At 46.5% G+C, this 27,992-nt stretch overlaps 1 protein-coding gene and 1 long non-coding RNA gene across 8 annotated transcripts in view; one reads left to right on the forward strand and one right to left on the reverse strand.

Annotated features, from left to right (window-relative positions):
* The window catches only part of BAHCC1 (BAH domain and coiled-coil containing 1), a 118,072-nt gene extending 111,847 nt beyond the window's left edge, over positions 1-6,225 (forward strand). For all 7 annotated transcript variants that reach the window (XM_079965314.1, XM_079965317.1, XM_079965313.1 and 4 more), the window contains 3 exons: positions 1,642-2,723; positions 3,985-4,221; positions 5,302-6,225. In XM_079965314.1, the coding sequence (XP_079821440.1) occupies positions 1,642-2,723; positions 3,985-4,221; positions 5,302-5,508 (1,526 nt within the window). In that variant the 3' untranslated portion in view covers positions 5,509-6,225. The remainder of the gene's footprint in view (positions 1-1,641; positions 2,724-3,984; positions 4,222-5,301) is intronic.
* On the reverse strand, positions 25-27,984 carry LOC307210136. The gene is made up of 3 exons (XR_013835859.1): positions 27,525-27,984; positions 20,943-20,989; positions 25-503 (listed from the first exon to the last, which is right to left on the reverse strand). It is a non-coding gene; the product is annotated as an uncharacterized lncRNA (long non-coding RNA).
* Between the last annotated feature and the right edge of the window lie 8 nt (positions 27,985-27,992).

Consider the following 27,992-nt stretch of genomic DNA (forward strand, 5'->3'; position numbering starts at 1 on the left):
TGCCCCAAGAGTACCCAGTAAAACTTTGCAGCAAAACAGAAACTTCCTTTTTAATATGTACACCGCTTTTCTACATTGTTACATGCAAGGCAGTTCACAAGCCATAGAAATGATAAAATATGCAACAAAGATCACACGTCCTATAAACAATCTGATCCAATGCAAATCATAACGAAAAATATGACTGTAAAAATAAGCGGCTTAATGCAATAGTCAATAATCTGTTTCAAATACAATATTGAACAATAAAAGGAACCCTTAACATATCAGCAAATAATAATCAAACAGAAAGTCACACCTCAAAAACCACAACAAATCATTACTGGACTGTAATCAGTAAAAATAACAGCAAAGTCACAATGCATAAAACACCACAGATCATGTAAAAAAAAAAAAAAGATATACTGAGCAGCTTATAAGTCACATAGCTTATAAAATTACAAAATATAGCTGGTTCCTTGCTCCAGGTCCATTATGTAATCCAGAAATACTTGGATCCCTACCTGCAAAAAATGCAGCCCATCTGAGTTATGGAAAGAGCAGTGTGTAAACATCAAAATGAAGCAGCACCATAAAAGGTGGACCAGGGTTCATGAACCCTGACAAAGCGTTGATGGACATCAGTTGGGGATGGAACACCAGGAAAGGGAGATAGACCAAGGTATAATAGAGTTATAAACAAAACCTGGTGAACTCTGAACTCTGTACCAAACATTTTACTCTTCTTTAGACTGCAATTGCCCCAAATCCAACCTTTTTCATGGTTGTTCATCACTATTCAAAGACACCACCACCATTGCTGCTGCTTCAGTTGCCTTCTCCCCTCGGTCCCCTCTCCATTTCATTCCTCCTCAGGAGATCCCAGCCAATCAGGGACAATATACTCCAAGGGACAACGTAATTATGTGCCTATATATTGATGTCACTAAGGGCAAAAAGAAGTGAGGTCAATGCACCCTACACTGGACACATGGGAGATCCTAACAAGCAGATCCCTTCTTTTGGCTTCACTCTGTCTCTCAGCATTTCTTCCGCCAAATGAGAATGGTTTGCACGTCAAGGGGTGCTGGTGGGCTGTGTCATGGATTCCTGGGGAGGGAGAAGTGACTGAACAGTGAGAGCTGCTACTTCCTGCCTTTTGCCATTCTGCAGAAATACTTTGACAGTGTCCGAGTCAGACACTTGCAGGATCTGTGGCGCTCATCTAACTGTGATTGCTACCTATGTAGTATCTACTTTTTTAAACACCCATTTCATTCCCCACCCCTTTCTGGACGGCTTTTTTTTAAAACATACATAAGAGGATACAGTGGACCCTCTGGATACAAATTTAATTTGTTCCGAGGGTCCATGTGCAGCCCGAAAAATCCACCGCAATAGAGCGCTTTGCGCATGCGGTGAAACCCGGAAAAATACTTCCTGGTTTGCCACTTTCCCAACCCGAAGTTTACGTTACTCAAGAGTAACGTAACCCAAGGGTCTGCTGTAGTTCTTATCGGCTCAACCCATCTGACCAGGCCCCCCGGCAAGAATAAATGAAAGCAGTTGCATGGGGGAAGGACATAGGAAGATTAAACACAGTTTGCTAGCACAGTTGGCAGCCCCCACCAGTATTTCTCTGACCCTGTCCTTTCCTACCAGGTAAATCTGACCTGCTGCACCCAACTTCAAAAGCCCTGCCTGGAGATCACTTCCTGGGCCGCCGTGCCAGCCCTCTGCTGAGCTGGTCAGCTGTGGCTCAGAACAAGCGCAAGACCTCCAGCAAGAGCACAGCGATGCGGCAGAACCTCTTCCAGCTCAACGGCAGCAGCAAGAAGCTGCGGACCAAGGAGGTGCTTTTCCCTGTGCACAGCGTGGCTGCCCCCATTTTTGGCAACGGCTTTGGCTCAGACTCATTCAGCCGCATTGCCAACTCCTACTCAGCTTTTGGAAGCGCCGGCCTGGTTCTGCCGTGCACCCAGAAGCTTTTGCGTGCCAAGAAGGCCGAGCGGTTGGATGTCGAGATGGGCAAGGGAGGGCGCCGGAAAATGGGCGGCGAGTACCTGGTCAAGCTGGACCACGAGGGCGTGACGTCACCCAAAAACAAAAACTGCAAGGCCTTGCTGATGAACGACAAGGACTTTGGCTCGCTGCCCGGCCACGGCTATGCTCACCCGGCCTTGGGGATCAAGGAGAAGAAGAGCACATCGCTGCCCATGGGGCTGGCGCTGCGCAAGTACACGGGTCAAACGGAGTACGGTCTGCACTGCGACAGTGACTGTCACAGCTCCTACTCAGACATGGATGAAGATGAGGTGGACGACCTGAGAGGAAGTGTCCCCTCCCGCTTCCTGACACGTCTTTCCGTCTCGTCATCGTCCTCCGGATCATCCACCTCCTCCAGCTCGGGCTCGGGCTCCACGTCCAGCCTCTGCTCATCCGACAATGACTCGTCCTATAGTTCCGACGACGAGGACTCGACCTTGCTTGTGCAGACCTGCCTGACGCACCCTGTCCCAGCCCTGCTGTCCCAGTCCGAAGCCCTACGCTCCAAGGGCAGCACCCTGCAGAGGTGCTTTGGCGCTGGGGCCAAGGGCAAGCTCAGGCGCAAGGAGGCCCTGAGCTTCTCCAAAGCCAAAGAGTTCTCCCGCCGGCAGAGGCTGCCCTCGGTGGAAAACCGGCCAAAGATCTCTGCTTTCCTGCCAGCACGCCAGCTCTGGAAGTGGTCTGGGAATCCCACTCAGGTATGGGAAATGGATGCCAGTCCATCGGAGCTTTTTAGAACATTGCTCATGTTCTCATATATAAAATAAAATATTCTATGCCATATGGTGTGATTGTACTATAGTATGCAAATTAAGGGAAATGGTTTTGAATCTGCTTTGTCTGGTTGTTAAAACTGTATCAATGGGGTTTTGTTTTGGCAAGAGCTATTGTGACAGAGCTGCAAGGAAATGGTAGGAGGAAGCGGTTCATAAGTCTTTCTGTGCCTTTCAACAGGAGGATAGGCTAAACTTGGGAGGCTTCCTTCTCCGCTCTTCATACTGCCTTCCTGTAACTGACCTGGCGGAAAGACCCAAGTTCCCTTTCTCTCTTTTTTTTTTTTTTGGTGATAAAAGAACCATGAATTCCTGTTTTTACACTTCAGCCTCAGGTTAATCAATTAGGATGCTTGTGCTGCCCATCTCGGGCACACTTTGCTCAGAAGTACATCCAAGTGAACACTTAACCACATAGACAGGCTCAGAACTGGGCTGCAAAACAGGCTTTGGGGCTTTCCTGAGCCCCACAAAGATTAGAGTGGCGCTCGCTGCTGTGCATCGGCGGTCACCGAATCCTCCAGGTTGGCGAGGGATCACTGTCTTTACTAACTGGCATTCAGTTGTCCCAGATACTTCACACAGGAAATCTGCAATAGCAGCCAATTTTTTGTAAGCGCTTCTGCATTTGTGGGAACACGGCCGAGGTTTCATAACGGCTAGCACCCTCCTGCGAGTGGCTGGCAGGAGCCAGTTTTCTCCTGAGGCATGGGCTGGGTCTGCATTTAAGCTCTGGTGGGTACAGTGGGAACGAGCTGCTTCTCTTCCGCACACTCGGTTATCTTGCTCCCTGTCAGGCACCAGCCATGTTCTGTGTGTCTTGTTCCTAGGCTGCGTTCCATGTCAATATGGCCCTTCTGGGCACCCGTACCTCGCAGGGCATAAAAACATGCCTGGCAACCCCATTTGGGTTTTTTTGTTGATTAGCCTCTCCCAGGGATTCTCGCTAAAGCCAAGCTTGCTTTTGATCCAGAGTGGGCCCCTCACTTACGCTCCGTTGCTACAGGCTGCGGAGGGCATCTTCTGCTGTTGACACGCAGGGCTTTGTTTCCGTGGCAACAGTCAGAATCCCGTAGGTGGCAGAACCCCACCAGGGCATGTAGGAAAGCGGGGTGGTGGTGGGGACCCTATGCAAGACGCAGGCCCCTGTTTACTGTGCCTTAGCATGCTCTGCCCTTCCCTGCAGCGTCGTGGCATGAAGGGGAAAGCACGGAAATTGTTCTACAAGGCAATTGTACGGGGCAAGGAGACTCTGCGCATCGGTGACTGTGCTGTCTTCCTGTCAGCCGGGCGACCCCATCTGCCGTACATCGGCCGCATCGAGAGCATGTGGGAATCCTGGGGCAGCAACATGGTTGTCAAAGTAAAGTGGTTCTACCATCCTGAGGAGACCAAGCTGGGCAAGCGACATAGCGATGGCAAGGTGAGAGGCCAGAAAGTGCTGGAAGCGAAATTTGGAAGCGAGAGTTAGGTGGGGGGGGAGGAGGGGGAGGCAGACACAGGGTGTGGCTGAACTAGTAGTATCTGGGATAGCTCAGTTGGTAAGAGCATAAAAACTCTTGATCTCAGGGTCGTGGGTTCGACCCCCGTGTTGGGCAAAAGATAGTTGCATTGCAGAGGGTTCTGGTTATATGACGCTCGTGGCCCCTGCCAACTCTACAGTTATACGAAGCAACACAAAGCATGCTCTGAACTAAAGTAAGGATGGGCTGCTGGTAGTTTGGGATCCAGTGGGAGATCACCTGCTATCCCATGTGCAGCCAGGAGTGGAGGGCCAGCAAGCTCTGGGGAAGCTGGTTGAACTTGCCCCATACCTTGGTTCTCAGATGGCTTAGGTGTCGAAGAAATTGGCTCCCGAACGCCACAAACCCAGAAGTGTCCCGGTTTGCGAACATTTTTCGGAAGCCGAACATCTGATGCGGCTTCTGCTTAAGTGCAGGAAGTTCCTGCAGCCAATCGGAAGCCGCACCTTGGTTTTCAAACAGTTTCAGGAGTTGAATGAACTACTGGAACGGATTACAGTGGACGCTTGGGTTGCGAACGTGATCCATGCGAGAGGCACGTTCACAACCCGCAGCACCGCGCCTGTGCACGTGCGGGTTGCGATTCGCTGCTTCTGTGCATGCACAGAAGCCAAAACCCGGAAGTAACCCGTTCCGGTAGTTCTGCATTTCGGCACGTCCGTATCCCAAAAACACGCAACCTGAAGCATCTGTAACCTGAAGTATGACTGTATGTTTGAGAACCAAGGTAGCACTGTAATCTAATTGGCTAATGCTACCACACTGGGAGGGAGATTTCTGGAATGTGTGCACCCCAGCTTTCTATATCTCTTGTTGCTTTGAGCTGAAAAGTGATTGAATTCCCACAATGTCGGGTGCATGCAGACTGGCAAACAACAATTCTTGCAGAGGACTTGGTCCTGGGGTCCGCGCATCGGCCCTTTTGTTTGCAAAAAACACAAGGCTGGGGTGCAATATTTTGACATGTGGCCTTCTTGCAGAACGCGCTGTACCAGTCGTGCCATGAGGACGAGAACGACGTCCAAACCATCTCGCACAAATGCCAGGTGGTAGAACGTGAACACTACGAGCAGCTGACACGCAGCAAGAAATACCAGGACCGTCAAGACCTCTACTACCTGGCAGGGAGCTACGACCCCACCACAGGCCGGCTCGTGACTGCAGACGGCGTGCCCATCTTATGCTGAGACTGCGGGATGCAACCACTGCTCCAGGGCCGGAAAACGGCTGGCGGGGTGGGTGGATAGGAGGGCCAAGGGACAGTGGCAAGGGGGCCCATCTCCTCTCACCGTTTCCAGCCCGTTGGATGCAAGGCCCTAAAATATGCAAGGTTCCCGGCTTTGCCATGCCCCGGGGTTGCAGGCTGATCCCGGCTCCCCACACGGCTCTGTACAGATTTGAATCCAAGCCATACTTTCCCTAGTACCTCTGACTGTTTGCCGCAGGCCAAACACAAATCAGGTTACCGCTCTATTTATTTCGTGTGTAAATAGTGTATTTCTGACGGGAAGTTTTATGGAAAAAGAAGCAAACGAGACAAAAAAAAAAGAAAGAGGCAGGTTTTACGGGGGTGGGAGGGTAAGGGGGCTATTTGATGGGTTTTATTTTGTGTTCGATGCACTGTTTTCCCTCCAGCTTAGCTGGGGGCGCGGATGCCAGGCAAGCATGTAAATACAGAAGGGGGCACTTGAAGGCCACGGCAGCGCAGGCTCCGAAAGGCCACGCTGACCTCACAAGACTGTGTATTATAGACTCCCCTCACCCGTTCCCTCCTACCCTTTTTTATTATTATTATTAATTATTATTATTATTATTGTTATTCTAATGATAATTATTCTGACAATGTCTGCGGATGTTAATATGCTCCTGTTAAAGAGAAGATTATATATATTATTATAAAATCAGGATCTAGTATTCTGGTCTCTGTATCTCGGGGTCGGGGATATTCCTAGCTTTGGTTTAGGTCCATAGCTTAGCTGTAAAGCAACACACGCCTTGCAAGGAAAAGATCCAATGTCCATTCCTTGGCATCTCCAGCTAAGGCTGGGGAAACTTCATCAGAAACCCTGGCTATCTGTTCTACATGCAGCTGCTGGGTGACCTTGGGCCAGTCACACTTCTTTGAAGTCTCTCAGCCCCACTCACCTCACAGAGTGTTTGTTGTGGGGGAGGAAGGGAAAGGAGAATGTTAGCCGCTTTGAGATTCCTTCGGGTAGTGATAAAGTGGAATATCAAATCCAAACTCTTCTTTATCAGTGTAGTCCAAACTGAGCTAGATAAACCAACAATCTTACTCGGTACTGTATAAGACAGCTTACCTGTGACTTCTTTGGACACTTGACCCTTTCACATAAGGTATAATTTCATTAAAGGAGCTTTGTGTGCAAGCCCCGCTGCAATGAATGGATGGGACAGGCCCATCACATGCATCCACTCATGGGCAAATCTCATTCTTTTCAATGGGACTTGTACAACGGATGCAGGTACCTAATTTATTACAACGTTTAGAAGAAGCTGTCACTCTCATGGGAGCTGAATGTACTTTGGCTTATGCCTACCTGCACAGATCTATAGATATTATCGAGTTGACATGTTCCTGTTTAAGCAGTCCTTGCAACAGACACTTTGGGTTAGAGAACAAACGGCACTTGCGATATTTCAGTAATCTTACATGAAATTATAAAGGCAACATTCCACCAGAAAATAATTAAGAGAGAACCCATCCAACCAAAGTAGCTGGACAGTATACTAGCAGATGAATTTTACACAGCCCGGAGAAAATAAGTTTTATGGCTGCTGCTTGCAATATGGGATAGGCTAAATATCCGGCTGCATCCCACCAGTTCTGTGACAGATGCTTGACAACCTTTTCTTTTTTTTTTCTTTTTTTTTGCAGTCCAAGGAGAGATCCAAAAAAAGAGAGGTAAACTGAGCTCCTGGGGGGACTGCTAATGTAGCTATATCTATATTTTCAATGTGTTCTTTTCAGTGCTGTGAGTCACATGTCACGCATCGGGATCATGGGATAAGGAGGGTCAGGAGCCAGAGCTTTGTATAGATCTTCTGCTAGACTTAAGCTTCCAGTTATTCTGCAAACGATCCTGTGCAAGTTGTCTCCATAAGTGGAGGGCATAGAGCCTGCAGCAAGTCCTACATAGAGCTTTGGAAGAAGCTGTGCATGTGAAATAGATTTGCTGCAGCAGCCATGTCCTCCCTCCCAAGTTTTACTCATTTCTGGCTGGACAAGAGGCAACCAATAATCTCCAGAGCAAATCTGTGTTTTAGAAGATCATATAATTTATGTGCTTTCTGGATCATCCTGGCTACTCAAGAACCTTCATCGTTCTCTATTCTCCATGGCATGCTTGCCACCTTAGATGGCAAGAGAAGAACTGAGGAAAAAATAGTTCAAACTGCAACTTTCTAGGCTTTTTTCCCCCAAGGGGGCAGATATTGGGCTCAGAAATATATGACCAACGCCAGTTCTAGACATTTGGGGGTTTATTTTTCCACATCAGGGTTTACAGACAGATTACCTAACTTGCCCATTGGTTTCAGGAGAGCCTTACCGCTGCTATTTTACAGTAGGTGTGTAATCATTTTGGAATAAATGAAAAACGGAGCTAAATAGAGCTCCGTGGGTTGAATTCCATTACTGTATTACTAAAAGGCACAGAAGATCAAATCACTATTTCTGGGGGAGGGGGGTGTCTCTAGTGACAGTGGCAGCAAAGCTCTCTTTTCTTTTTATGGCTGTCTATGGCCACCATCCATATATTTACTTACCATGCCCCAGAAACTGCAGTATCCCTTGACTTTGTGAGGAACCAATGGTTGCCATCTCAAAAAATAAAATAAAAAATAAAAATAGTGGCATGAGTCACTTTTAACCCTCCAACACACCAGAATAATGCAACATCTGGGGCATGGTGAGAAAATAAAATGACTACCTGTAGAAGCTCTGCTAAGATAGGCACAGCTCAGGAAAGTTACCAAGTCCAAGAGAATGCCTGCATGGTTAATGAGCAGAGTTAAGGAAGCTATTGAAGATATAAGAAGGGGTCCTTCAGAAAACTGAAGTCTTGCCCAAATGAAAACAAAATTGGGCCTATGAAATGCAAGTGACAGGAATTAAGAAAATGAATTTGAGGGGCCTGTCACTAAAAACTTTAAAAGTATCAATTTAAGGAATATTTACAATATAATTCATGGGTAGGGAGGCAAGCTGGATATCTGCCCTGTGTATCTCACAGTAAAGATGAACAGTGGTGAGAAGAGATGAAGTTCCAGGCTTATTTACAAATTAAACATTTTAACAAATCACCAGTTCCAGATGGTATTCCATCAAGAGTTCTAAAAATGTGAAAGTGCTGATCTTCTAACAAAAAATACCTAGCTTGTCTCCAGGAACAGCATTCATATCTGAATACTGGAAAGTGGCCAATATAACATCCATTTTTAAAAGGATCCAGGGGGATCCAGAAAATTACAGGCCTGTTAGCTTAATGTCTGTTCCGGGTAAATTGATGGAAAGCATTATTAAAGATAAAATTATCAAGCATACTAAAGAACGAGTATTTCTGAAAGAAAAACCAACATGACTTCTGCAAAGGTAAGTCCTGTCTTACTGAAGTTTTGGACTTGTTCTTTGAGAGTTTCAATAAGCATGTGGACAGGGGTGACCCAATACACATTATGTACTTGAACATTTGATAAAAGTTCCTCATTGAAAACATCTGAATAAACTTATTGTTCCTGGGATAATAAGACAGGTCCTCTTATGGATTGGCAAACTAAAGAACAGAAGTAGACAGTCGCAAAAATTGAGAGAGATAGAAAGTAGGGTCTCAAAGATCTGTATCAAGACTTATTTTTAACTTGTTCATAAACGATCTGGAAACAAGTGTGCCAAGTTTGGTGATGGACTTCCAGATTATTCAGGGTGCAAAAACAAAAAGGGGTCACGAGGGAGCTCCTAAATGATATCTCCAAACAGGACGAGTAAGTTTTAAAATGGTAAATGTGGTTCAATATAATGTAAGTGTAAGGTGATGCACATTGGGACGGAATATCCAACTTCTCATGGGAACTGATGGGCGTTTGAACTGACGGTGGCTGACCTGGAAAGAAAACTGGGAAACCGCCCGTAATTGTAATGAATTTGTACAAGCCTCTGGTGTGTACGGTTCTGATTGTTGCCTATCCAGAGGAGTACTGGAGCTGGAAAAGGTACAGGAAAGAACAACCAAAATGATGGAGAGGGTTGGAGCAACTTCTCTTCAAGAAAAGGCTGCAATGTTTGGAGAAACGTTGACAGCTATGTACTATAAGAAGTGATGGCCTGCAACTTGGGACACCTTTAAATTGAGTTAGGCAAATTCATGGAGTATAAGGTTATTTATCAGTGGCTCACAGTCGTGATGACTATATATGACCTGCAGGATCAGAGGCAATATGCTGGGCAGTACAAGAGGGCAAGTGCGATTCCAGTCGCATCCTGCTTGTGAGTCCCTCTGATGGGCCACTGGGAACGGCTGAGCCACACGGTCCTCTGGTCTGAGCCAGCTGGGCTGCCATTATCTTTTGAAGCATCCACTGTGGGCAATGGCCAAAAATAACTATTGAAAAAGGAGGAGAGCCAGGGAGACAAATGCAGCAAAACGAATGGCAAAAGTTCTCCCGTCCCTTTTGTGCAAAAGGTACATGGCCTCGGTCTCCACTATATAACAAACTCCACAGAAATAAGGCTTAACTTCTTCTCATCCGCATGCAAACAGGTTCCTCTAAAGACACTTGAGTATTGGACCAAAATAGATGGGATGTGGAAAATCCATGATGGGATCCTGATTTAAATAAACAACAACAACAACTTTAAAACTGCTCTGCTAACAGAATCTGAGCACCCAGCAGCTTGTGCGTTGAAGGAGATGGCGTTTTAATTTTTTACTCCACCCTCGCTTCCCTGATCTAAATTCCTCCACCACCAGGTTGACATTAACTTTGTGTAGGCAGGGTGAGTGGGTGTGAATCGCAGATACAGTACAGTTTGAGATAAGCACATTATATGGGGAAAAGAGCTCGAGGGGAGGGTTAAACACACACAGTGCATTGATGCTCTGATCAAAACTTCAGATCCCTGCATCTGCTTTGAAATGTAAAAACAATTAAAGCAACCTGATCACAAGTTTTCTGTGCCCTGTTTGGTTCCAGACTGATCCAACCGCCCTTCGGAAGAACTTTATTCCTGGCTCCCCTGAACTCTCCATGTAGTAGAATTGCCCTGTTCAGTAATTCTGTTTACTCCTCTGAATTTCTGCTTGCTATACACCTGTTAACAAAGTGCAGGAGACCCAGGAAAAAGGAGGGCAGAGCTGAACCCTCTTCTCTCTTGTAGGTGCTGTATGGCCACGCTTCAGGTACAGCATTCACTTTCACGTTCCTGCTGATGCTAGGAAAACTCCCTCACAGTCAATGCAATGGATGATTAAGGCTGCAGTGATTAAGGTTTCAGTCCTAAGACACCTGTAAGTCCCATTAAATACGGTGGTGCATATACTTCTCAGTAAACTGGCATAGAGTGCAGCAGAAAGAGGAGGAGACCAGCTGCCTGACTGATTTTGGCAGTGCCCCAAATAGGGCTTGAACAGCTGTGCGATAAGCAAAGATTCGGGAGAGAAAAGCGGAATTTTTGTTCGACAATATTTTTTTGCATTATTATTTATCCTGCTTTTCTAAAAAGGCATTTAAAACAGTTTGCAGGGGAATTAATTTTTTTTAAAAAAAATGATTAAAAATAATGTACAACACTAAAATAGCAGCATTTATAAATCAAACGAGTTGAAAACAGCCAAGCTTAAAACTCCTAAAAGCGCGATATTATTTGAAAATTAAAAGTCTGCAGAATTGTTGGGGTTTTTAAAAGTGTTCAATGGCTAAAAATGACTAAAAGGAAAAATAATGGGAAGCTTGCAGAGCTCCATAGGGAAGACATTCCATAACTTTGGGGCTGGCAACAAAAAGGCCCTGCCTCCTGAAATCATCTATCAGATGTATTGCAATGACCGTATGGAAAACATGTCATCTGATGCTGACCTCAATGCCCAGTCAGGTTCATATAATATGGGGCTGTCCAGGCCTCTCCATTGACCCCTCAGGATTTTCCCCAGGCTACATTCCCTTGCTTCACACCATCATCAACTGCTTTTGCCTGGCTGGGATGTATTCTTGAACAGTTGCTTGCTTAGATGGAAGATGAAGAGATGTGCATGTGAAAACGTCTTGCTTTTGTATGACCAGAATGCAGCCTGCTGTACAAAGGTAAGAGCTGCATATATTGCTCCAACAATATTTTTGCCTCTGGCCTTAGAAAATGTTCCTTGCCCCCGATATAGGAGCAAAGGGTTCTTGAGATAACCCAGTTCCATGCAGGTGTTAAAAGCACCAGAGGCCTGCAAAACACACACAGAGAGACAATCCCGTGTCTGAAGGAGGACTTGGGCACTGTAGTGGGTTGATTAATGTCAATCTAAGTTTGCCAGACTGCATTTTAGCTTTAAAACTAACCAACATAAAAAGGTAAAGGTACCCCTGCCCGTACGGGCCAGTCTTGACAGACTCTGGGGTTGTGCGCCCATCTCACTTAAGAGGCCAGGGGCCAGCGCTGTCCGGAGACACTTCCGGGTCACGTGGCCAGCGTGACATCGCTGCTCTGGCGAGCCAGCGCAGCACACGTAAACGCCGTTTACCTTCCCGCCAGTAAGCGGTCCCTATTTATCTACTTGCACCTGGAGGTGCTTTCGAACTGCTAGGTTGGCAGGCGCTGGGACCGAGCAGCGGGAGCGCACCCCACCGCAGGGATTCGAACCGCCGACCTTTCGATCGGCAAGTCCTAGGCGCTGAGGCTTTAACCCACAGCGCCACCTGCAACATACTTAAGTCTAATTAAGGGGTTAATAACAGAGCAAGCTGCCCTGCCAGACCTAGCAAGGTCACTTCCTCTTACCTCGGGAGGAAATGGGTAAGCAAGCCTATTGCTCAACCTCCTGTCAACCTGATAAGCTCAGCATATAAAGAGGCTTGAGCTGGTTGCTCCAGTTCAGATTGCATGGCTCTCACAAGCCACTTTTGAGTTCTCATACCAGTAATTTAGGAACTTTCACTACTGTAACTAAGCCAGGTTTTACTGCTTATGCAACCTTTTCTGAATGCTGTATGGAAAAACGTGAACCATGGGAGAATTTGTAAGTAAACAATTTTTAACTTCGCAAACATGGTCTTTTTCTATGCTAGGGGAAGAGGGAAGTTTTGGAATTCACAGAGGCATATTTTAAAGTCCAACAACCTATATTTACATGCTTAACTTTGCTGCATGTTTTGTGATTTTAAATCTCCACTAGGGTTCTCTCACTAAAGGGTACTTGCCCCAAACTTGAATCTTGGCATCCAGGAATTCTCCTTTCTAGATACTAATTTTTTCCTTGAACCAACAAACCAGAAAAATGCAGTTCTTCCATCTCTTCCTTCCTTGTTCCTTTGGTCTTCACACCTAGTCCACCTTTTCTGTGGCACTCTTGCTTGCTTATGGTAGCAGGCAGGCAGGAAGAAGATGCCCAAAAGGATCAGAGGAGGAACAGCCTAGAGAAGCTGCGCCTACAACTTAACTGAAGCTAAAGGATGAAATCTCAAAGTTTCCGCCAGTGCCACACTTCTGGGACTCCTCTGTTTCACTGACACATAAAGGCAGCCACAACACACACAGGTACAATGTCCCTCTCAGTCAACTTGATCCGGCAGAAGCATTGCCACATTCTGTGTACAATAGGGCTTTATTGCATTTAACAGCTGTATGAAAAACACCCAATAAAGGGGTGGGCGGGTCACAGGAGCAGAAGCCCCACTGCTGTATTACCATGATGTGGATAGCTTCTGATGTTGAATTTCAATCATGTGACTGTTAAGAAGTAGAAGAACCCTGCTTGGGAGTGGGGATCAGCTGGCAATCTTATTTCCAATGCACCGGGGAGGGTGGCAAGTCCCAGGCTGACAGAGCTGCTTGCTTCCTGTGGTGGCCATTTTTCTCTTGCAGGTGGGAGAGAGAGGAGGGCTTTTTGTACCCTCCCAATATTGGCCAACCCTGGGAGATGAGGCTCCTCTTTCCTTGCAGATTTGGGCAAGTGGGTACACTTCTCAGCAGGTTCAAGCTACACAATACGCTCCGTGATCAAGACAAATGACATCTCCTGCCAGTGGTTGGAGGCCACAGAATAATGGCAGTCACAAGCCACTCTGATCAATAAAGTTGGTGGCAATTAGTTTTTAATATTGCAAAGCAATCAGGAATGAGGCAGGCTTAATTATTCATGCAAGAAACACTGGCACCTGCCCCTAATAAGGCAAAAAGAGCTTGACACCAAGGACTTTGTCTGTTGTCCCCCATAGTCCCTGGCTGGCTTGGGAGATGCCAACCTAGGCTATTCTGCAGTAGAGTATACAGTATTGCATATAACCAAGGGCTCCTCCAGACAGCCTGTTTATTGAGCATGTATCCTGGTTTGATTATGCGGAGGTTAGACTATGCCCAGTCTTTACTGAGCATTCTGATCTGTTTGCAGGAATGTTATAAAACAATGAGCATTCATCTTTCAGGCTGCTTATATGTCTGGCTGCTGACTGTTTATTCAGCCCACACTTTTTAAAGTGTGTGTCTCTGTCACTTTCCCTAACTCTAAAACATAATTGGTGTGGGGTTTTGTTTTGTTTTTTGTTTTTTTTAAGTTTGTTGTGCCAGGCCTACAAAGCACTGCAATCCTCTTCAATTGAGTAAACCTAAATTCTGTGGATGCGCATGAATCTCTCCAACAAAATAGTGATCGTCTGAAGGCACATTTTGTGTGATCACACCTAGAAAGTGGGCCCATTTAACAATTCATTCTTACAGAGGCAGTTTCCACCCCTCAGAATTACAAAGGTACGGCTGCAGATAGCCTCCTGGGCTGTGTATACAACCTACAACCGCACCAAGCAGGTCACAACATTCAGCGTTCTAAGAATCTCTGCTTTCCTTGCGGGAGGTGGGTGGAAAGAAAGGGGGGGTTTGCCCACAAACTTTGAAAGTATGTGGGAAATACCTGGAGAAATCTCAGGTATGGAGGTGGGAACAGGGAGGCAGAGCAGTATTTGCAGTGATTGGTAGCTGCAGCTTCAGTACCTACCATGTTTCTTCTCCCTTCTGCATAAGCAGAAGCAGATTAAAACTACACAGCATAATCACCTATTTGCTAATTAGAATTGCTAACAGTTTTACTAGCTCCTGCGCCTTGAACAGCAGCTTGATCCACAGATTATAGTGCCCCTCTGTGAAAAGCTTCTGCTTCTCACTTCAGTAGATCAAGCGGCTATTAAAGGCACACAAAGCAGGTTAGGCCCCCTTTTTTCTTCTTTTTTACTATCATCTGGTAACCATGGGAAAAATGGAAACAAACACATACAGGTTAGAACTCCCCTCCCCCGGCATACAAATGGGGTAACCAAGGACCAGAAATGTTAATATTTGTTCTTAAGAAGCTCAGGTACAGCCTAGACCAGGCATAGCCAAATTTGGCCCTCCAGCTGTTTTGGGACTTCCATTCCCATCATCCCTGACCACTGGTCCTTTTAGCTAGGGATGATGGGAGTTGTAGTCCCAAAACAGCTGGAGACCCAAGTTTGGCCATGCCTGGACCTAGACAAACCCTGTATTTTCAACCAGTGGGCAACCTGAGGCTCAGGCCCCAAATATGTGACCCACAAACCCCTCCTCCAGACTACTCTGTCCACTCCTATAGACACAGTCATAGTCATCCCTTGTGATATAGTCACTACACTAGGGTTACCAGACGTTCCCGGGGACAGTCCCTGGATTTGCAAATCTTTCCCCGGACAGATTCCGTCCTCAGAATGTCCCCAGATTTGCAAATCTGTTCCCGGGAAATGTGGCAGTGGCAGCCTCAGCAGCCCGGAACCAGTCTGGTAGCGCAGTTGACTCTGGCTGGCTTCAGGAGTTGCTCACTGCCGTGGCGCCCGCCATTTTTCCTTGCCGGAAGTCCCCATATGATGTGTCGTGTGCGATCTCCTGCCCCCTTCCCCCTTTGTTTTGACTGATCGGGGGAGGCTTGGGAGTCGTGGGCAAGCGACCATTGCCCAATTTTTAAAAAACTCTGTGCATTTATGTTTCATGGGGTTCGTAAGAAGGACTTTGCACCTTTATACAATATGCATGTATGCTTGGGCCCAGGGTCTTTTGCCTCACCATCTCCACTACTGACTCCCTGTTGCTACTCAGCTTTAAAAAAAAAAAAGTGTCCCTGGAATCATTGAAAAAAACCTGGTAACCATACACTACACATTCTCACATGCTTTTGCCTTGCTGAAATGTATTCTTGAAATGTGGTCCTCCTACCTTTGGCTCGCTTGGTTGAGCAATGAAGAGATGCACACACCTCAGAAACCTCTTTCTTTTGCAGGGCCTATGGCACAAAGTTTGCTCCATGGCCTCTCTTTGTCTCTGGCCCTGGTAGATGGGCCCCAGGTAGGTCGTTCATGAAGGAATTTGGCCCTCGGTCTTTAAAAAAAATGGCCCATGCTTTCTGAGAGAAGTTCAGCTCTTTGTAGGAGACCAAGAAGAGTGAAAGAACCCAAGAAGATTGCTCCAGCTGTGACTACCATCTCAATCTGCAAAGCCATTCATTCCAGCTGCTAGAATTACACAACTTTGCCACTAATAGAAATGCCATCCCTGTGCTCTCCCAGAGAGGAAAAGCACCTCGCTTTGGGCTTGTTGCTTCAGTTCAGCTCATTTCCTCTCCATTCTCATGCTCTACTTACTTGTTGGTCCAAGAGTAATAGAGAAACCTCAGTATGTTGCTCAAAACAAAAAGGAACTGAAGTATCTGGAAAGCAGGTTGGGGTAACTAGGGAAGGGAAGTATATTTTAAGTGCACCCTGGGTAGCAGGTTTAAAACCAATTAACCCTCTAATTTTCAGAGAGTGGTGATTGCCTTTTCCCTGGCCTTCAGCACCTGCAAAATAGGCAGTCAAACAGGTGGAGGCCACAATGAAGAAGAAAGGCTTCCCCACTCATTTTATTTGTCTTCTAGCTGCTGAAGGCACAAAGCCTTGCTAGGAAGCCACAACAGAGGTGTCAACTGTATTTATTCTGAATCTGTGTCATGATGCTGCTCTGGCAGGGTTTCCAGATTCAGACTCTGGGTGGGTTCCTGTTCCCTTAAGAGTCTCATAAAACAGATAGTGCTGTAGTAATGGGAGCTGCTGTGTGTGTAATAGTAAGGCGCATACCAGGTGAATTTTTAAAGCACATTTTAAAGCTTTCTCAAGGTCTGGGCTTGACAACTCCATGCACTTATAGTTTAAGAAGCCCATTAGCTCCAACAGAGGGAATTTTAATTGATCATCTGCGCTGCTTATCAGCAAGCAATCCCTTTTGCAAGTAGCCGTTTAAATCCAGTTCAAAAGGGGAAAGTGTGAATTGGCCCTGGTAGTCAATTCTGTTAATCCGATTTGTTGGGAATGGAGGAGGAAGGAAGGAAAGCTGGGAGGTCCTACTTGCTGCTGATGGGCAAATCAATATATGTTGTCGTGGGGACAGAAGCAATGAAAGCTTTCCCAGGCACTGTTTGCAAAAACTATAGCAGGGTATTGTACAAAATTTCAGCTCAAGACTATGTCCCAACATATTAAAATATTCCAAACTGCAGAATGTCACCAGGTTTCGCCTTGTCATTAAGGACAACTATAAGCATTAAGCAGCAACTAGAACAATTGCATGGTCACCAGTATTATGGTTGTGGTGTCCCTCAGCTGTGTGAAAGAAACACTTGTGTGTACGTGTGTATTTAATAATCCATGTTCACACATATTTGAATGCTAGTAACTCTGATTGGGTCATAGTTTCCAGACATGTGTGTGAAAGTAAGGCAAAGGACCCATGGACAGTTAAGTCCAGTCAAAGGCGACTATGAGGTTGTGGTGCTCACCTCGCTTTCAGGCCGAGGGAGTCGGCGTTTGTTCACAGACAGCTTTCCAGGTAATACGGCCAGCATGACTAAACTGCTTCTGGCGCAACAGGACACTGTGACGGAAACCAGAGTGCATGGAAATGCCGTTTACCTTCCCGCCGCAGAGGTACCTATTTATCTACTTGCACTGGCATGCTTTCGAACTGCTAGGTTGGCAGGAGCAGGGACAGAGCAATGGGAGCTCAGTCTTTCACAGGGATTCAAACTGCTGACCTTCTGATTGCAAAGCCCAAGAGGCACAGTGGTTTAGACCACAGCGCCACCCGCGTATTGTAGTTTATGTATGAAAGTACATAAACTACAATACTATGGAAAACACTAGTGCACCACACTTTACGTGTATGAGTCATTGTTGTTGTCACGTAGCAAAACTATTGCAAATCCACTAGGATTTTAAAGAATATAGAAGAAGGCAAGCAATTTTGGGAGGGGAGAGAATCATGTAACTTAAAATATATTATAGGTTGGTCAAAGGATTTATATCTTTTTGTCATCAAATGAGGGTGGTCTCTCCACTCTCCGGTGTGTTGTAAGTTTGGAACTATAAGAGAGGGTGTACTCACAAGTATGCAAAAAAGAATCCAGGACCTGCTGATCTTGAGATGCAAGAATTTGAGTGGCACCTGGAGGGAATTAGGCAGAAATGGCCCACCTCCTTGCAGACCTTTTGTAGAGCAAATTCTTGTGGTTAGCCAGCGCAATTGCTGCAAATTATACAAGCGGCATGGAGTTTGTTCCAGTGGGAGTGTGCAGTTGGCTCATGCAGAGCTAATCTGACACAGTGTGACTGTGTGTGTGTGTGTACATGAGCACACAAACCTTTCGTCTGGATTTTTCTCATGGCCTGGGGGAGAAAAGAAAGCAGAGAAACTAGTTTTGGGGAGTCCTGGCTGAGACGCACTATCTCCTTTGTTGGCACAAACAAAATACTTCTGTGCATTCTGGGGCTGTCCATTTGCCGCTGAGCGGAAGGCACAGTTAAAGTAGAATGTAGGAACGTTTAAGAAGCACTCAGCATAAGGTGGGGAGGCTCGTCCATGTGGATTTGATCTGAAAGGGTGGATGCAGTGAGAGCCCAGGTGAAAAGCATTATTGCTTATGAACGTGTTTTACAGTAGCAGCCAAATTTAGAAGCTTGAATGGGTCAGGCACAGAAACAGAAAGAGAGAGAGCCTGTCGCCCTCCAGATGTTGTGGGATTCCTTCCAGCATGGCCAACGGTCAGGGATGATGGGAGTTGTGGTACAGCAGCATCTGGAGAGCCGCAGTTTACCCATTCATGCCGCACTACAAAGTGACACTTGCCTGTTATTAAAATCTGTTGAAGAGCAAAGTAGTGGTGTGAGTTACAATGAGTTAGGCTGTATGGTGCCCGCTGGGTCCCTTCTAATTCCTGGACCCAGCAAAGGTTAAAATCTAACTGAGGATCCCATTGTTGAATTAGCCAGGCAAGGGCCACAATGGCCCCTAAGTACAGGAAAGGAAGTTGCTCTGTGGCAAAAGGGCAAATAGGTGGGCTCCCTCCATCACCTGACTGGTAGTGAAGAGGACAACAGCGAGAGAGGATGTGTGTGAGCTGGGCTGGAAGCAGGTGGATGCCCTGAGAGCGACAGCCATGCTTTATTTCTGTTGAAATCCAAGGCTGTGGCTATGGGAAAAGCGAGCCCTCCACTGTAGGCTCAGGTTGTACATGTGTGTAAATGAACCATGTATCATAAAGATATCACAGCCTCCACTGCCCCTCATTCCAAGGAAACCAAACCCTGAGAATTGGGCCTGGAACCTCTGGCGTCTCACACTGCTCAGAGGCGAGTGTCATGGAACAGAATGAACGACGAAGGCTCCCTTCTCCTTGTGTCACCTCTCAGACAGAGTACAGTCATACCTCATGTTACGTCCGCTTCATGTTACGTTCTTTCAGGTTACGTCCTGCGGCGACCCAGAAGTACCAGAAAGGGTTACTTCCGGGTTTCACCGCCCGCACATGCACATGGGAAATTGAGTTTAGTAGGTTCACGCAGGCATGGGTGTTGCTAGGATTTTGGTTAGCGGGGGCAGGCCTTTTGTTGGTGGGGGGAGCAGACCTCAGTTAGCTATGTATTTTTATTGATTTTTATTGATGGGAGGGCAGCTGCCCCTCCCTGCCCCCCCCTGGCTACGGCCATGCACCCAGGTGTTCTGGGCTGCGCTCGAGGCATTTAAGCCGGCACACCAAATGGAAATCACACATACAGAGCAAATCTTACATGCCTACTCGGAAGTAGGCCCAACTACATTCAGTGTGACTTGGTTCCTGGCATGCGCGTAGCCAGGATTTATGTTTGGCGGTAGGGCATGACTCCTACCTGTCATCATCCTCTGTTTGGCTCCGTCTAGCAGATTCAGAATGAAATGTCTCAACAGCAGTTGTTTCAAATTACTTTTTAGACCCCAAACACTCAGAAAAATCTGTCTGAATCTGTCTACTTTTAGTATTTTTATTTATTTACTTTGATGGGGAGGGGACAGCTGGCCCCCAGCCTGGCTACGCTCATGGTCCCAGGTAATGAGTATCGGACTGCAGCCTTAACAAAGTCAACATGAAAGTTTCCTTTAACTCACAGCTCCCACTACTGTAGCTGCAGCTGCTTACAAGGGCCCCTGCAGTGTTAGTGCTGCTATGGGACCTGCCCATGGGTAGAGACTTGAGGATAACAGCTTCCATTTTTTTAAAAAATGAGCAATAAATGCAAGCCCTTATGTGCGGCACTGCCCCCAAATGAGCTGTCAGTTACATCTGAAATTAACATTAGGAGGCTGGTGTCCTTGGCTTTTCGGCTAGGCCCTAGGGGACGCGGGGGACGCTGTGGGTTAAACCACAGAGCCTAGGACTTGCTGATCAGAAGGTCGGTGATTCAAATCCCCGCAACAGGGTGAGCGCCCGTTGCTCGGTCCCTGCTCCTGCCAACCTAGCAGTTCGAAAGCACGTCAAAGTGCAAGTAGATAAATAGGTACCGCTCTGGCGGGAAGGTAAATGGCGTTTCCGTGTGCTGCTCTGGTTCACCAGAAGCGGCTTAGTCATGCTGGCCAAGTGACCCGGAAGCTGTACGCCGGCTCCCTCAGCCAATAAAGCGGGATGAGCGCCGCAACCCCAGAGTCGGCCACACCTGACCTAATGGTCAGGGGTCCCCTTTACCTAGGGGTTGGAATATGCCATGATGTGGCAGGCAGAAGGTATTCCTCTTGAGGAGAACGGGGCTAAAAGTTGTGAGGAAACTAGAGGTTTTCTGAATTTCCACAACAGTGTGAGCTTAATTAGATAACTACCTCCAGCAGCAGTGCTTGGGCAAAGTGTGCCCATGATGTCTATCCGAACTGTTTCTGAGTGATTATTGTCCCACAACAAGACACAGCCAAAACGCTTCACAAGATGAGACCAGAACGTGGATTAAGAGCAACAACTTTCGGCTGCTGTACGCGGCTACTACAAATCCAACCACAGAATCCCCCAGCAGAGGAATAAGGATGAAAAAAGAGGTATTTGCCAAAACAAAAACAAAGAAAACTTACCTTCATGTTCTTCCACAGTCACTCCAGGAACCAGAGACAATAACTTTCTAGAAAGAAAGAAAGAAAGATCTGTTAAGTACGGTATCTTCCCTGCTGACTTGTTTGAAAAAGAGCAAGTCTATAGCCCCTCATGATTCCTTCCTCTTCCTATGAGGAAAAAAATGCATCCTTGTTTAAAAAGACAAAATATGCAGGATGCTTTTCCTTTGTGATGTGAATTTTTCATTGTTCCTGCAAAGATTGCCCTCCTGTGCAGCAGAAGCTGGGATTCTGCATCTACCTCACCTGCCTCACCTTGGGCTGGCCGCAACTCCACAGATGCTGAACTACCTGTGAGGAAGCTCTGCCAATCCCTAGATAGAGCAGGAGATAAACTAGCTCTCCTCTGGGATGCCTGGAAACCAACAGACCCAAACACAGTCTTAAGACATGCACCCAGTAACAGGCACCATGACACTTCATATGGCAGCACAATGTACATACATTTGCATCAGTAACACACAGGTTTTCTAGCATGTGCATGTTTCTTTGGCCCATAGGCAGTGGCGTAGCGTGGGGGGTGCAGGGGGGGCCGGCCGCACCAGGCGCAACATCTGGGGGTTAGGGGGCGCAAATCCACGGGTTAGGGGGTGCAAATTACTTGCCTTGCCCCTGGTGCTGACAACCCACCCTACGTCACTGCCCATAGGTATAGCCACTGCCCTCAAGCAACACTTTGTCTGAAGTCTGTACCAAAACAGCACTTGTATGCACCATAATGGCAATAATGCCTTGGTGAGATCTTTTTTTATCTCTGACTTTGCACCCCCCAGTTCTGGCAACTGGACAAGAGCATAAAATTCTGGAGAGGGCAGTAAAAATTCTGGCTGGTGACAATCCTCCTAGTATCTGTGTCAGCAATTGGACTACTGCAGGGACCCAATTCCAGCTCTCATGCCAGCAACAATACGTGCGTGATTGATCCTCAAAGCTGTAGTCGCAGTGCAGTGGCTCATTGGATAGGACCATTTAAAGGGGGGGGAGCACTTGAATGTGTGCATTAGTGTTCCAGAAGAAGTGAGCAATGTCCTTGTTGCTTTTTCTTGCCTGTCCTTGAATGACTATTATGTTCATGTTGTTTGCAGAACAGGTGCACCTAGGTGCAAATACAAGCAGAAACACTGGGGGATATCCTTGGAGATTTTTCATGCCATTTGTTCTTCCAGGTAGGCCTACATGTGGGGCAGGCAGGCAGGTTAACTTGTACAGCTTGGAAGTCCTCTTAGATCCTGGCATGTAATCCTGATGGACAAATCAAAGGTGTGGATGACAACTCTGGGAGGAGCGGCAGGTGTTAGGAGGAGAGAATAGCTGCACCAACCTGGCTCATAACCTAAAAAGCTACCCTGAAAGTCCAGCATCCATAAAACTGAGTGAGAATCTGTCAACACACTACCTGGAGCAGATCAAGCGGGCACATTTCAGTGTCCACCACATTTTAGGAGCATAGGAAAGTTATTTTTGTGTCCAGCCTCAGTATTTCATTTTCTGGCAGGCAACCTTTCTCCAGGATTCATGACAGATGAGTGCTTCCCATCACCTGATCCCTGATCTTTTTAACTGGAGACACTAGATAACCGGACCTTTTGGATTCAAAGCAAGTACGCTACCATAGAAAAAGGTTGAAGAATACCTGGACCAATGGTCTGCCTTGGAACAAGGTAGTTCCCCTATGTTCCTAGATAAAGTCCTTCCCATTTTCTTGGATATTCAGATACATGGGCAAATCAAAAGCCACGTCTCCTCTGCAACACCTCAGAAGCACAGCATTTTGAGTTGGGTGCAGAATGAAACCTCCTGAGAATATAATTTAATTTTTAAGCAAGTTGGAAGTCCTCATGACTGAGAAGACACGCTGATAACTGATCCAAAGCTCAGCAGGGGAAAGGTTTTCATCCCCAGTATAGTTCTTTCCCCTTCCCTATGTCTAATGACAGAAGTAATTATGAAACTTACACAAATGTGGTATAAACTGGCCTAATTTGCAGAATTATAAAAGTGCCATTCTTGGCATAGAAGGTGGAGTACCTTACTGCATAATTCTTATTCTGCTTCTTAGAACAGAATACAAACGTCCTGCCCACATCTGTTACAAAAGGACATGAAGTGCAGTGCCACGCAGGCCAGATTCTGTAGCATCCTTTGCCATGCCAAACAATACTCAGGTATTGGGGGGGTGTAGAGGGGATGCGCTTATGAGACTCCTCATTACAAGGTGGCTTGAGCAGAGCTAAGAGCTCCCTGGCTCTTGCATGTGATTCTCCGTCAGTTGGGACTCCAGGTTTAACCCTAACCATCAGGCCTGGGACAGAATCCATGGAATTTCATTTTAGCATATAATCTAATTGAGAAGTCCCAGGCTACAGCCCATCTGCGGTTTTATAAGGGCTGCTGGCGGTAAATTAGATCCATCCCCTTCTATTGGATGTGTTGTCATTTTTATGACTTTGGGGGTTATATAAATAGGAGAGGGGGGAGGGGGGAAGCTCAGGCAGGCGGGCAGGCAAAGGACAAGTCCTGCAATTGCCAAACTCCCATCTCTCCCTTTTAGTGTTTCAAAATTCTGGCTAGTTTATAAAAATCTCACTCACTGTCAGTCTTTGGCGGAACACAATCCTTGTTGATGTGGAGAACAAGAGGCAACTTCAAACAGCTGTTGGCATGTGTCGGAAACAGATAAAGTGAAAAAAACAGAATGGAGTTCAGGGTGGGGTTCCGAGATCACAGGCCAAGCAGAGGAGGGAAAGAGGAATGTTTTAAATTATAGATAATTGTGTGTTGCATGTGCACGCTACACAGGCTTATGCATCTGCATATGGGTTCTAGCAAAGAGCCTGTATTAAACCTCTGCTCTCAATCCAGCGCACCTGCAGATATCTCCATTCACTTCAGTGGAGGAAGAAGCTTTCTTTGTGGAACTGCCCCCCCTTTTGAAGTGACCTGGGACGCCCTTGGTAGTGGAGGAGTTCTGGGGCAGCACTGCAACACATGGAGGCAGTCCCTGAGTTGGGGTATTTGTGCACTGGTGGGCAAATCACGCAGTCCTCCTATGCAACACATGTCAAGAACACAGTAAATGCAATAGCCCTCCCGTGCTTCCTTTCTTCACATGCAGGGTCCTAGATGTAGCCTGGCACGTATGGCCAATCTGGCACATGCAAACATACTTTAGGCATGCTGTCACTGGAAAACCCATTAAATCAGCAACACACCAGATCAAGGAAGAGGCACACATGTGGACCATACTGTCAACGTAGTGGTGACAGCTATTGACAAAGCACTTGGACTAGATAGCAATACAAAATTCCTTAAGGTGGAACCTTCTTATAGTACGAAACTGGAAAAGGAAATAATTATTGCTTTGTTTTCTTTGCATACTTGTCTCTGTGCAATTTCCCTTATCTCCACAAAATATGGTTATGCACACCCCATTGCCAAGTGCTAAGGGATTTCAGGGGTGGCAATGCATACCTCTGGTTTGATTTTGATGGGGGTGAAGGTCACTGGAGACATGTCTTTGTGACATACAGTTGTATTTACGCTTATACGTCAGATTGAGCAGAAGGCAGAAGGATTCACAGCATTAACACTATGGGGAAGCTCTACAGAGACTCATTAACCATTTTGCCCAAACCTGCAGGGAGTTCGGCCTCACCATCAGCTGGGTCAGGACGTGGACAACACTCCACGCATCAGCATTGATGACCACATTCTTGAGCTGGTAGACAATTTTGTCTACCTGGGCTCTACCATAACCAGCAACTTCTTCACCAAATGCTGAGCTGGATATGGTATTGGCAAGGTAACTATGGCAATGGCTTGCCTCTCCAAAAGGGTATGGGAAAATGTGATGCTAGCAACCAATACCAAGATGAAGGTCTACCAAGATTGTGTGTTGAGCACGCTACTTTATGGAAGTGAGTTGTGGGCAACTTGTACCCACCAGGAGTGACATCTCAATGCCTTCCATATGTGCTGCATCAGGAAGATTTTGGGCATCACATGGTAGGACAGAGTCTCAAACAAAGATGTGCTCTCCCAAGCCCACATAGCCAGCAAGTTCACACTCCTAGATCAGTGACGACTACGCTGGCTTGGTCATGGCCACAGAATGGAAAATGGCATGATCCCCAAGGATGTGCTCTGTGAGAGCTGGCTTCAGGCACCAGGCCCATTGCCAGACCAACTCTGCATTCCAAAGATGTCTGCAAACATGACATGAAGGCGGGCAACATTAACTCTGCCGTGTAGGAATCCCTTGCAGATGACAGCAGCGCCTGAACACACAGGTTGCGTATCCACAGGAGCGACCAGAGGAACAATGACTGCTGGGAGAAGTGCAGAAAGAAGAAATGCTATGGTACACCTGCATGAGCGCAACTGGGCACCTTCATCTGCCCCAGTTGCAACAAAACATGTCTTTCTCCCATATCAATCTCTACAGCCACAGCAGGCACTGAAACTCTCCAGTGGTTTGACTTCAATCCCGAAGGCACGCTCTTCATTGTTTCCCGAGACAGGCTGATGCCAACGACAATCTTCATTTTACAAAGACTGAATCTATATTTGTTTTCAGCTGGCTTCTCTATCTCTGTACACACCCAGCTGCTTCTATAGGCTCAGGCTGCAATCATATGCATGCTTGCTTAAAAGTAAATTAATTGAAATCAATTAGGCTTACTTTGAGGGTGGTCAGTTACACATTACCAAAAAAGAAATCTGTATCACCACAAAAGAAGACATCAATTTGCATATTTAAATCTCTATAATTAGAAATTTCTATTATATAATTTCTATATAATAGATTTTGCCATGGTGGGAAAGACACCAGATGTCTTGTGTGCCCATTTGGTCTGTTGACTAAGGACTGCTGATGCTCTCATTTTTACAGTTCCTTATAGGTAAATCAGACTTGGACTAGACAGCCTTCCCAAAGAGAGTGCTGTTCTCTGTAAAGTAGGACACACAGCCACCCTGCTTATTTCCAATAAAATATCTTTAGGACTGGTGTAGAGGGATGCATTCATGATCATTTTGGCTGAGGCCTATAATATAGTAATAATTTAACAATGACAACATTTCTTATATCCTACCCATCTGACAATATTGTCCCAGCCATCTGGTCAGAACCAGTAAATCTTTTGTAGAAGTTTACCAGAGTGTGAGACTTTGCCACAATGGTGTAACCTATGAAGCTCCTCCCCACCTGCATTCCCTGTGCCTTGTAGTGGCTTTGCCTTCTGTGCAATTGAAATCCTAGCATATGACAGAAGCACTCAATAATGGAGGCCTAATTCTGTGCCATTCCCAGAGCAGTTCCTCCTCTTCTAATCCAGAAGTGCCATAGGCACTTCTTGCCTGGGCCACATGTCCTGTCAGTGTCACAGATTGGCCACCTATATGTTAGAACATCTACTGTACATGTTGCCTTCTTGCTCCAGAGAATCATTAAATTCAAATCTGTCACAACAGAATGCCTGAGAGGTCCCTGGCCCACACAAAGGTCGGAATTCTTAGCAGATAAGGGGGAGACAATATAAATCAGGGATAGGCAACATAAGGCCCGTGGGGTGAATGCAGCCCAATCGCCTTCTCAATCCGGCCTGTGGACAGTCCGGGAATCAGCGTGTTTTTACATGCGTAGAATGTGTCCTTTTATTTAAAATGCACCTCTGGGTTATTTGTGGGGCATAGGAATTCGTTTATTTATTTTTTCTTCAAAATATAGTCGGACCCCACACAAGGCCTGAGGGACGGTGGACTGGTCCACAGCTGAAAATGTTGCTGATCCCTGGTATAGATTCACCGCAAAGCCAGCTGAGAGCCAGTGTTGCACAGTGGTTAGAGCAGGGTTAGACAACATACTGCTTCCGCCCCAACATTATGGATTACAACTCCCATCATCCCTGATCATTGACCATACTGGTGGGAGTTGAAGTCCACTACATCTGCCGGGTTTAACATTGGCTACACCTGGCTACAGACTAGAATCTTGTGAGACCCATTCACCTATGAAGCTGAGGGAGGCCTCAGACCAGTCGCCATCTCTCTGTTCAACCTACTTCACACAACTGTTATGAGAATAAAATGGATGCAGGGAGAACTCTGTATGCTGCTCTAAATTCTCCGGAGGAAAGTTGGAATAATGTACTGTGGAAGCTGAAACCCTACCGTATCATCTCAAAGGGGCATTATAGCACTGAATTTTAGGGTAGCCAGATTATTTGATTCCAGTTACTGTATTACAGTCCAGTTGAAAGTAAAAGATACCCCCCCATTTTTTCCATTTCCAGAAGGGAAGTTGTGTGTTAAGTCTGCTGCAGCAAAAGCAAAAATGTGTTATGGCTGGCACCTTAAAGTCTAACAAATATATTGCAGCAAAAACTTTGTGCTGAAGTGGAGTGTAGTCTGCGAAGGCTTATGCCATCCTAAATTTGTCAGTGTTTAATGAACCACAAAGAGGCTTTGTTGCCCTAGATGCCACGGTTGCCTTACATTCTGCTATGGCATCTTATTTGGACGGTGGTGACGTGAGGGCCTTACTGTAGATAGAAGTGGCTTTTTCCCCTGGAAAGACAGAGCCTAGGAGTACCTTGAATGCTACAGCCTCAGTGACATCTCTTTGCAGGTATTTAGGGGGCTGCCTGCAGCTACTTGTGATGAGGCCAAGGCGCTCTTCACATGCGCAGAGGTCTCTTCCTTGACGACGACGAAGGGTCTCGTGGCAAGTGCGTTACAGCGAAATAAGCCGCCTTGGCCTCGAGTCCATTTTATCAACTGCACGAGCTGCTGCTAATGCCAAGGTTGCAGGTTCGACCACTGCATATTCCTTCCTTGCAATGGGGTCGGACTAGATGACCCTCGGGGGTCCCTCCCAGTTCTATAATCTCTCTCTCTATACATATACTGTATATATGAGCGGCGTTGTTTTTTGTGTCGCTTGCACACAGCGACGTGGCAGCGCCGCATTGGTTCGCCGCGGCGGCGACAACACCACCACACAGCGTACTT

This window comes from Podarcis cretensis, assembly GCF_951804945.1.
Source record: "Podarcis cretensis genome assembly, chromosome: 2".
Taxonomy (NCBI): Eukaryota; Metazoa; Chordata; class Lepidosauria; order Squamata; family Lacertidae; genus Podarcis; species Podarcis cretensis.